Genomic DNA, 11,414 nt, shown 5'->3' with positions numbered 1-11,414 from the left:
CCTGGATCTCACAAGCCTACAAGCAAGGAGAAAGCTTATCGGCACAGCAACAAATAGTACAATTGTGGGTTTTTTTAAATACAATCAGTATATTGTTCTATCACCAGCTGCTTTTAAGGCAATTCACTCCCATCAAACTCTCAAATATTCACCCAAGTCGGCTTTCATCCATGTTTTTACCTCCTGAGCAATTGAATCTATAGGAACTATTGGACTAGGAGACAACACAAGGACATACTGCCAGCTGAGAACCTTTCAGCTAATTCATCCAACAGCATCTAAAGGTTCGAAGCTCACTGAGGGGGAGAACAGAATTTGGGATATTAGAATTCCCCCCAAATGTATTGGGTTTATTTTTCTAAGTTTATTAATTTAAAGCTGAATTTGCACAAGTGAGGGAAAGCACCTTTCTTCCACACTGAGGAATTGGCACCATCTTCTCTCCAAAGAAAATTCTTTAAAAAGGCCCAAAAATTAAGTATACATAAATATTAATGTGTATTCATGCTCTTCTCTCTGCCAGAGTTCTGCTAAGTACACCAGTCACGTGAAAAAAGCAAGCCAGGCCATCCTGAACAAGTACAGTTATTACTGCACAGTGGGTAAATAGCAATCAGACCTAGAGATACTGTTCCTATACAGGGGAGGCAAGACAAAAATAAATAAACCCTTAACCACAATAAAATCCAAACACAGTTTAAGAAAGCTTGTATTTATTTCAGCCTCAATGGAGTCAGTTTGAAACTGTCAGAGAGACACTGTACACCTATATACAAATTTAAGAACACAACGGAGTAACTGTTACTGTTTATTAACAACCAGTTTTAATAATACGATAAAAGTATGTCCTGAGAAAGGGGAACAAACATGCTTCTTCAAGGTTTTTTAGCTGTTCTGGATCTCAGCCGTCGCTTGATGATCAGATGATCACTTTCCTTCTTTTGTTCCTCAGATTCCTGAAGAAAACATTTCAAAAGTTACTCATCTTTTCACACAAGACTGACAAGCTCTTCTTGACCCACGCAAACATATTTCTTCCCCTAAATGGATTTCAGAATGGCATTTGCTTATTATATTTTATTCAGAAAACTATGGGATACCGAGATCATTTTAATGCAGCTTAATCACAAGGAACAAATATGGAGAATGTTCAAAATCCTGTTTATCTTAAAAAAGCAGACACATCTGAGGAAAGCCTGAAGGCAGCTTTCATTTTGAAATACTTGTTTTCAAAAGAGTATTATAATACTTGTTTTGTGAAACATGAAGCGTTCAGAAAACATTTTTAGCCTCAATCCCTGTAGCTATGACTTGCCCAGAATTTCAGTTCTCGGTTCAGTTCCATGTTCTCAGAACTACAGTGAGAGAAGAAATTGTCTCATCTTCTTCATCCTCTAACAAAAAAAATATAACATTTTGGTTTCTGCCCCTATCATTCGTCAAATCATCAAAAAATTCAGAGGGATATTACAGTATGGGCAAATGATCACTTTGCTGAACAGAAAAAGGACTCTAGTATAATTAAAAGATGCAGTTCCAACAGAGCAAGAATGTTCTTAGCACAATAGCTGCCGACAGAGTCATGAAACTGGCACATCAGATCCTTTGCAAGTTGGCTTAGACAGGAGATCATAGTTTAAGCATACCTAAAAAGCTGTCTAAGTTGTGCTCTAGAAAAGCGTGTAGTAGAATAATCCCACTCCAACACACTGAAATTATCTATGATTCCAAATTAGAAGACATCTCCGTGATTGCTACATCACCTACTTAGTAAACTGTAAGCCAGCCAAACACAGAGATCTTTGAGGACAAACTAAAACAGAACAGCAGGAAGACCAACAAGAATGACTTGGTAGAATAAAGAAATACCTCAGTACTTTCAACCTCCTCCTGCAAATAGATGAAACCTCCAGTCTGTTTGGACTCTTTAGTAGTTTATTTTAAGCCAAGACTACAGTATAATCGCTTACCGAAGAAGCAGGTATATCTAGAGGGCCAGAAACGACAGTGGAATACAGCTTCCTTTTGCATCGTTTTGGCTTGGTCTCTCCTTCTTCGAGACTTTCAGGTTTGTTTGATTTAGGAGAACTTACTGCTGACATCAGCTTCTTGGCTAGAAGAAATTTGTTTTGATACATAAACCAATCAACTTACTGGTTTTGTGAGTCTTTAAATCACTGACTGCAAAAAAAGCTTCGTAACAAACTTGGTTTATAAATGACACGTAAAATTTAAGTGAAAATACTCAGAAATTGTATTTGTTCATCGAGGTTCTTTATTGCTTCTATAGCTGAAACAGTTTATAGCTTCAGGTATGGCAGCTTAAAGCACGCATTAAAATGGAGTATGAAAGACAATCATGGCTCAGAAGTCGCTGGAAGTCAGAAACTTCAGCAGGAGTTAAACAACAGGCCTAACTTTCGTGCTGACAGAAGCACAAGACAGAACCAACTTTCTCTGTATACTTGTAGGTTTTCACAAATGTAATAATGAATCTCTGAAGAGACGAATAAATGCATTTACTTCATAAATCAAAGGACAACTTAACATGGCAGACAAGTTCTCTAAGAACACATACATTAATAGCCTACAGCAGAAACAAGCCATTCTACAATGTCTAGAAAACATGGAATAAAACTTATTCTACACCAACCTTTAGAGTGTATAATAGAAGGAGAGCTTTGAATAAAATCTACAACTTTTTGCAGTGTTTCATCCTTCTTTTTAGTCAGTCTTGAAGCATGTACTCGCTTTCTCAGGAAGTAGTCTTTTCCGGATTTCTGTTCAACAGAGATGTGAACATGTGAAACAAGAGCATTGTTTAAACTTCATTTTAGTTCAACGTTATTTTAAGTTGACATTTTGAGCTTTACTACTGACACCTCTGTTCATTATGCTGATGATACCACAACGGCAAGTAATGTAGACAATTTTATACCCTTTAGGAAGTTGTCAAAATCTCAGCTATTTCAAGGCATACGTTTCTTAAAGTTTCTTAATAAGGCAGTAGTTTCTTTAAAAGTAGCTCCCAAGCTGTGGAGTTGTTTCTTACATAAGCTGTTCTAATTACATAAAATAAACAAACATACAAAACAGAAGACAACAGATGGGAAAAATCTACTACTCATACTCTGACCATGCCAAGGATACTGCTATCACATGTGAACATCTGTTTTTAATAACTGCCATGCATATTAATGATATGAACCTTAGTTTAATACAAGGGCTTCACTTACAAAAGCACACGATAATACACTAAAGCTTCTCTTCCCAACTATTCAGTGTGCAATATCCTTCCCTCCAAATCATTACACAGTACAGCCATGACACGCTCTGGGGACAGACTGACTTGCCCTTTGGTTAGCTTATGGAATTTAATAGGAAGAGCTCATAAGCATGTAAGATTCCCATTCAGGTATACACATAAGGATAAGACACTGCTTCTTTCGTGTGACCACACAATTACAGGAAGTCCCAAGCTAGCTTCAAAACTAGAACAAAAACCAACCATTTTCTCGTCACTTGCAGAGGGTGAATTAAAAGCCATGACAGATTTTGTATTTTTCGTGTTCTCACTTTTCACAAAATCCTGGGAAAATAAGACAAGTTTCAGCCATGATTCTTTTGGAAAGAACAACTGATGTCACAAAAGTGAACACTTTAAACACTTTTGCTAATAGTAGGGAAGTATTTGCTAGTGGTAACTATTCCACTGTAAATCAAATAATAAATAAGCATTCAATTATAAAAACAGGACATGAAGATATCAGTATTAGACGTCTTATGATGTCTAAAAAGCTGATTTATGTCTACAGGTTTCAAAGAAAATACACAATGAAGTTAAGAGAAATTCTCTTCTCTTAAACCATTATCACTGAGCTTGGCTATTAGTTTTGTTCATTAAAGCAGTTCATTGATTAAATTCTTCAACTACTTTACTGAGGTAGAAATAGCATTTTTTAATGCTTGTTTTTAATGCTTTTTTTAATTGTAGAAAGACAAAAAGTAGTCAGAGCCACTTTATCAGGCTCTGCTAAGAATCTGAATGGAGTATCACCACCCACTGTATTTCCAAGAATTAAGTTGGTTAATAAATACTTTGTTTTTAAAATATATGTAACTGCTGTTTTATGAAAGTTAGCAATTAAAAACTTATATAGGAATGATTAACATCATCTGCTAACAAAACAATATCCAGAAATCCTGCAGAGGAAGAAAATAAGTTCAATTTGCTGTGCCTGTTTCAGTGGCTCCATGAATTTTTTCCAAGTAACTTATCTAATCATGAGCCACTTCATAAGCATTAACATGAGGAGAGTTTTCAACAGCACCTGACAAAAATTCATCACACAATTGTTTCAACAGCTTTTATTCCTATCAAAGGCTATAAAAACAGGTGATCTGATCACCTTGAAAGGGATAAATAAATTAAAACTTGGGAATTGTTTAGAGAACATGAGATCTTTTCCTACTCATTCCTTATCAAAAGCAATACAATCACAACATTTTCAGATCTGAAGTTTCATACTAACCTCAGATTCATTTAATGAAGTGAGGCTCCTAGTACATCGACGTGACAAATAATTGTCTTCAGCTTTGCATCTTAATGGAATACTTTCTCCAGTTTTAGTTTTGCTTTGTTGTTTCCTAGGCTGTAAATATTTAAAAGGAGTAAAGATTAGGCTATGCATTAGACCTCCAAAATATCTCGAGTTTTCTAAAGCTACAGTGTAAAACCTCAAGCTCAGACGCCACATGAACACGTAAGCTGAAACACAGCACAAGTGTGGGAAGGTAGTAACATCTATTCATTGTGTGATCTTCAAATACACCCTACTGGGTCTCACTAACAGTCTCAGGCAGTATTCTGCCTCCAAAAGAGAGAAAGCGAGACATTATTTAGGGACAAAATCTGTAACGCTGGTCGTTTTGTCATCCATTCCCCCCATACTCTGCACGCTCACAGCTGCTATGTTAGAACACCAAAGGCTAAACCTCTGCCTAATCTTCAGCATCCACATACGAATACATGGAAAACTGCATGGAAAAGTTCCATAATGTACACAGAGAGATGGTGTTCTAGTAAATAAAATATTTTTGAGAAGATGAGAGCTCATGTTTGTGTGGAAGACAAAAAGAACCAACAAGTACTCATCACTGAATATGTAGTTAAAGGACTATATGCTAAGAAAAATGATTCTAGCTCCAGTATCTCCTAGGAAAACAGAAGAACAAAAAGGGGTTAACAAGATGTTAAGTACTGACTTTCTATAAATATAATCATACCTTTTCATTTACAGAGTCATTCCTTCTACTTTGTCTTTCTTCAAGTAAAGGTATTTCTGGCAAACACTGAGGGCTACTGTGGTTAATGCGTTGTTTTAATTCCTTTATAAAGTCATCTTTGTCAGCCAGTTCTTTTCTTAACTCTTCTATCACAGGTGCATTATCCTAATAAACAGTAAAAACTGCTGAGTTGTGGGATTGGCAAAAGGAATTAACACACACAAGCAGTATTGCAATTACTTAGTAGCATCAGTTTTAGAATTGCAGGCTAGAACACTTAACTATTCAAGAACAGTAACATTTCACGGATTTGTACGGTCACTGTTACAAGTGCAGTAGTCACAGAATTGCCTGGGAAGTTGTAATACAATATATTTTGATTCTTCTATTTTACTTATGTGCTTCAGCCTTCATCTCTCTTAAGATATAATAACCCGAGCTTTTATTTGTTCCCAAATCCTCGGTACTGTGAGAAAGTCGGCAGTTGTAGGGGAAGTTTTGCTATGAGAACATCTTTCTTCTCAGAGAAAGTGAATCCAAAAATTCTCAAAAGAGCACAACTCATTTAGTCTTCTGTTTAGCTTCTGAAATTCTATGCTACGGCTTAGATTGGCTATCCTGATTAAAAGCTGGATGTTGAAATAAGAAATGCAACTTCCAGAGATCATCCCCCCTCTGCTTTTTGATGCTTCCCTTAATCTCTCTCCACGTCCCCTTCTGTCTTTTCATGCCATTGTAGATACTACCTCAGAGAAAGCAAAGAAAGTAAGAAACCTGAGGCAGAACTACTGTCTGAGTATTGAGCCTAGCTTGGGATCCGGAAATGCTGTGAATTATCGGAAAAAGCTACAGATGTCCAGTATGGCTGTAGGATCATAAGCATCAAACCGACATCTGCTTATCTGAACTACTGAAAAAATTGAAATTTTAGTAATTAACAGAAATTCTGTTTCTGAAGAACAAAAATAAAAGCTGGTGCTTTTTTTGGTTAGTCGCACATGATGTCAATACGACAGTGTTCAAGAAGTTTGAGCTGTTCTTCCAAAGCTTCTACTAACTGATCTCTCTCCTCATGCCACTTTTGAATATTATGGTCCTTTTCCTCCAGCTCCTATATTTCATGTTGAAAGAAAAGCATACACAGTAGAAACAAGCAGAATCTTTAAGACAGCCTAGAATTAATACGTTTTTCATATAGCATAAATAAGGACTCAAGCTGATAAAAAGAGTTTATGGTAAGACATTTCAATTAACATATCGTGATGTCACTCAACAAGATCAGGTCACATGCATGTATTACATATGTATTTACTATGCAGATTATTGTATTTAAAGCAATCTGCCAGTGCTCTGTAGTGACTAATTATTTGAATATCTTTCATGGTCTACCACTAATTTCAGTTGGCCACTTTCATTTTGCTCCAATTTTTTTTTTTTTTCCACCTTTTTCCTGTTGCTTGGAAAACCTGCATCATTCATTTAATAAAAATTAAGAGCAAGAAAAATACCTGTTTAAGTTGTTGGATAGTATAGTCTTTAAAATCCAGCTCATCCTTAAACTGGTTATTAATCCTTTCAAGTTCATCCATCCTGTTCCTGAGGGATTCCTCCACAGAACGCATCGTGGACACCTGTAATGTAAGCACAGCTCACGGTTCATTAAAAGACTTCTGTAATCCAACCTGGCCAAATACTTCTTTGTTAAATAAAGAGGAATTCACAAACAAGTGCTGAGTAGGAAAACGACAGCAAGTGCAAGGTTACCAAGGAAGACATGAATTCATTTTTAAGCTTCAATTTTCCACCCCAAGCACACCCAATAAACTTTCAGACTAAGTACCTGCAAAATGGGTTTTAAGATATCTTCTTGTTTAATAATTAAATTTTAACTATTAACATCACTGAAGCTGAAATTGAAGAAAAAAAATATACACGCTTATATTAAAGAGCCTCTGGAAATTAGTCTATTTCTCTTCAAGTAAATAGCATTCTTCTTCCCAGTTATCAGCGTTTTTTCACAAGACTTAGGTTTTAGGCTTTGGAGTTACCACGGATACCAATGGCAAGTCACCAGTAACTTAGAGATAATAACAAGTCCCCTCCAGAGGCAGATTAGCTATTCTCTTCACAAACCTTATTCCAGACTACTAACCAACTTTACTTTCCTCTGTTCATTATCTATGCGAAACCATGTTTTAACTTCTGGTCCCCTCTAGAGCTTCAATGGCAACTTTACCTAAGATTTGCTGCTAGCCACACTAGTGTGAAATTTCCAGCTTCATAGTTAAAGTTTGAGAAGTTTTAACAGCAGAAAGCCAAGCATAATCTTACAGAAAAAAATAGCTCAGTTGACTACAAACCTCGCTTTGTACTTCCTGAATTTGTTTCTCAGCATCAGAATGTTTGTCTTTTAGATCTGCATACTCTTCTTCTTTCCTCTGCAAATCTTTTTTCAAATTCAGTACAAGGGCAGAACTCTCAGAAAGAATATTTTCTAGCCTTATGTTAAAAATAAAGACACAAAGAACATTACTGTTACACATCTCATGGAAACAGCAATTACAGCTTAATCCATGCCCTGCCTGTTGGTTTCTATTTGTAAATTGACTCTTAAATCTATCTAGACCAGTGACAAGATTTAAACAATTACTTTTGAATTTCAGCTTGCTTCTCATAATCAGATTCTGAAGCAATAAATTATTCAGATGCTATTCTGAGGGATGGACAACAAAACCACCAGAAATCCCCATATTATTCTTTATTTCCTTGCACACTCCTGTTTTCCCTTGGAACTCAAGTAGCATACCAAAGCTTCCTAAAGTAGTAGTTTGGCCATTGATAAGCATGCAGATGCATTAAGTCGAAGGGATGTTCCCATTAACTATTTTTAACTCTAGTTCATTCTCAAAGGGCTCTAAGTTAACTCAGTGGTTACTTACGATTCTATACGTTGCACTTTCTCCATTTCACTCTTTTCCTTTTCCCGAAGAGAATGTTTCATCTGCTCCAAGCTGTTTTTCAGCTGCATAACTTCTTGAATCAGATTTGCTTCATTGCTAATTAACTCTTCAAAATTTTTGTCTGCATTTGCAGACTTCTCCTGCAGAGTTGCTGTAACTGTCCCCAGATTAAGAATAATAGATTCTTTTTCTTTAAGTAATTCATTGAGTTTTGACACATTGTCTTCCATTGTCTTGGAAGCCTCCAGGCGATATTCAAGCTCTCTTATTTTTACCTCACAGTTGGCAACTTCCTCCTGAAATTGTGCAATCACTCTCTGATCTTCTGCAGTCTTTTCTTCAAAGTCCTGAGTTTTCTTTTCTATTTGCTCATGTAACTGATTCACAAGATCATCTTCCTGACTAGTCTGAGTTGTAATCTCACATAGCTTCATTACAAGTTGACGATTATGATTTTCAGCATTATTCAGTCCCGCCTTTAGGTTTTCATTGTCTTGAAGCAGTGCTTTGATGTGCTGACTTTTTTGTGAGGAAACATCAACAATACTTCTGCATACTTCCCAAATCCTTTCAAGACTATAGTTAAAGGAGAGGTCCTGCACAAGATCTGAGATGGAAGAAGTCTGTGACTGAATGCATGCAGAACTAATTTGAGATGTCCCTGGCTCATCTTTTTCACAGTCTGAGGAATCCTTTACACTGACAAAGTCAGTACCGATGGCGTGAAACTCTAAGTGACATTTGTATAATTCATCTAATTTGGTCCGCATTTCTTTTACTTGTGACACTTTATCAATTATATATTCTTTGGCAACTTCTATGTTGTTAGTTAGTTGGGCATTTTTGTCTTCTAGTGTCATATTTATAGATTTCTGTTCATCCAGTTCAGAAGCAATTTCCCGATAGTCAACTTGACCCTGCAGAATTTGTTCACGGAGGACATCAGCTGTTTCTTCAGAAAAAGAAAGCTCAATACGCAGGCTTGTTACCTGCTTACTGAAATCTTCTTTTTTATTTTGTTCTCTTCTGCATTGTTCTTCAAGCACAGTTAAATGATGTTCCAAGATTTCAGTTCTTTCCCTCAGTGCTAGTACTTCCTTTCGGTACGCGGAGCACTTTTGTTTCATGTGTTCAATTTTCTTTTGCTCTACAGTGTTCTTTTTCTTTCTCTCATTTACAACTACTGTAAAACAAACAAACAAACAAACAAAAAAAAGGGAAAAGGAATGTAGCTCAGATTGATTAAAATTATTATTACATAGCAGTTCACAACACCAAGTAGCAACTTCTAAGTGAAAAACTGTCGTAATATGCAAGCCATAGCCTCACATCACATAGTATTTGATACTAGTGAAGGAATTAAAGTTCTCTGGACACGTAATCAGGTGCCTCAGATTTCTATACAGAATTAACAGCAAAAGGTTTTCAGTCTGGAAGAACACTTTTACCATGGCACTACTCAAACCTTCCACTCCACACCAGTAGAAAATCTTAATAGATCTAAGAAACATGGGAACGAGATAGATAAGTCACAGCTATATTCTTTCTATCTTCCCTGCTTCAGCAATCCCTATAAGGCAGCCAGGAATCACTCCATCTACATCTAAATGGTAGATAAACAGTTCTCTAAGAAATTTCATTCCAACTCACAGTCCTCTTACTTTCAAAAGAAAGATAAAACCCTGGACAAGTTGATCACTTAAGTGTTGATATCTGTCTCTCTTATTCAGTTGATCTCTAAACAAAATATGAGAATTCCTACTTCTGTCCACACTTACTCTTTTGCATATAAAGTTCACGCATAAAGTTGTACAAATTTGCAGATTCAAGTTTCCATAAATATTCCATTAGCTTGGGGCTGTTTTTTTATTTAACTGGTGAGCAATTAGCTAAAATCACATGCATTTTCTTTCTATCAAAAGCGACTTCTGCTGTATTTCATCATTGCTTTAGAATCCAGTTATGTCCATTCCATAATATGCATACTTTAAGTATTAGAAAAATAAATATAAGTCAAGACTTACTAGGGATTGTGTCACCACAACAATATATTCCATGGTGATTCTTGTACAGTCCTTTTATTACTACAACTACAGAAATGCAGAATTTAATAGCGCCCACGTGCAGCCTGCATTACATACAGATTCACATGTACTGCATGGAAACAGCCTCTTAACTCATCTAAGGAGTTTTATATACAGCCCTCAACTGATTTAAAAGTCATACTGAAGAAACAGCAGTGGCGTATTCCACCCCAAACCAGGTTTTGGGTTTTGACTGCTGCTCCCAGCAACACTAGTGAGGGGAATATGATTTATAAGTAATCTAAACACTTTATGCTGAAAACAACAAGCAAGCACTAAAGCAAGATAAATAAGACTAGGGAGAAGATGTGTAATGTTCAGTCTAGAAGCTCCTTACACAGGAAGTAGGGAAAAAGCATTATTACAGAGCATAGGAAACAAGACCTAAAAGCTCAGAGAATGGTGTAAATACCCTGAACTTGAAGCTGAGATAACCTAGCATCTCCTAAAACACTTTTGCTCGTGCTACTTATATAACTAATTCTACAAAAGAACCAGCACAACATACCTGTGCTCATTGTTCTACTGTGTATATTTAACATAGCTAAAGAATATATATTAAGCGGTTTTTGAAATTGGACGCTATTAATACTCACAAATAGAAGAAAATTTTAACATGATTGAATACTCAGTACTTCTTAACAGAAAACTTCATGCTGACATTGTGACTATCAGCTACCCATTTTAATTCCTATGTGGAGCATTGCTGTCATTAATTGTTAAATGAGAGCTTTGGTCATATGATTAGAACAAACCCACTACTATTTGGAGTATGGAGGAGTCCACATCCCTCCCTCAGTCTCTGGTAAGATGCTTATATGTGATGCCATTCAGTGGTCACATTAGGATTCAATATTTATGCCAAATAAAGGCAGCAGGGACAAATCATCCAAGAACAGCATCTCATCCAAAGAAGGCCTTGACTTTCTCCCTTGCACATATTTTGCAAGAGGAATACAAGAAAGGAAGGGACTACAGCTAAGTTTTAGATTTTTCCCTTCTACATTGTATATGCCTTCCGTAATTCTAGGAACACTGATGCTCAGCTCTGCCCAGAAGTGAAGTTAAATGCATCAGAGCTTAT

At 36.3% G+C, this 11,414-nt stretch overlaps 2 protein-coding genes across 2 annotated transcripts; both read right to left on the bottom strand.

The window, feature by feature from the left end:
• Positions 1 to 793: 793 nt before the first annotated feature.
• Positions 794 to 3,756, bottom strand: LOC146755254 (kinesin-like protein KIF20B). Its single transcript, XM_085526269.1, has 4 exons — positions 3,509 to 3,756; positions 2,654 to 2,780; positions 1,971 to 2,113; positions 794 to 956 (listed from the first exon to the last, which is right to left on the bottom strand). The coding sequence occupies exons 1-4, from the start codon at positions 3,545 to 3,547 to the stop codon at positions 876 to 878; spliced, it is 390 nt and encodes a 129-aa protein (XP_085382395.1). The 5' UTR covers positions 3,548 to 3,756; the 3' UTR covers positions 794 to 875.
• A 1,524-nt stretch (positions 3,757 to 5,280) lies between these two features.
• Positions 5,281 to 9,460, bottom strand: LOC146755253 (kinesin-like protein KIF20B). The gene is made up of 4 exons (XM_085526284.1): positions 8,226 to 9,460; positions 7,647 to 7,785; positions 6,795 to 6,917; positions 5,281 to 5,451 (listed from the first exon to the last, which is right to left on the bottom strand). Exons 1-4 carry the CDS (start codon positions 9,371 to 9,373, stop codon positions 5,281 to 5,283), a joined length of 1,581 nt encoding a protein of 526 aa, XP_085382410.1. The 5' UTR covers positions 9,374 to 9,460.
• Between the last annotated feature and the right edge of the window lie 1,954 nt (positions 9,461 to 11,414).

Source organism: Coturnix japonica, chromosome 35 (genome assembly GCF_054131305.1).
Source record: "Coturnix japonica strain WE chromosome 35, WE-NBRP24, whole genome shotgun sequence".
Classification (NCBI taxonomy): Eukaryota; Metazoa; Chordata; class Aves; order Galliformes; family Phasianidae; genus Coturnix; species Coturnix japonica.
The sequence above is the reverse complement of the archived record's forward strand: the minus strand, read 5'-3'. Positions and strand labels throughout refer to the sequence as shown.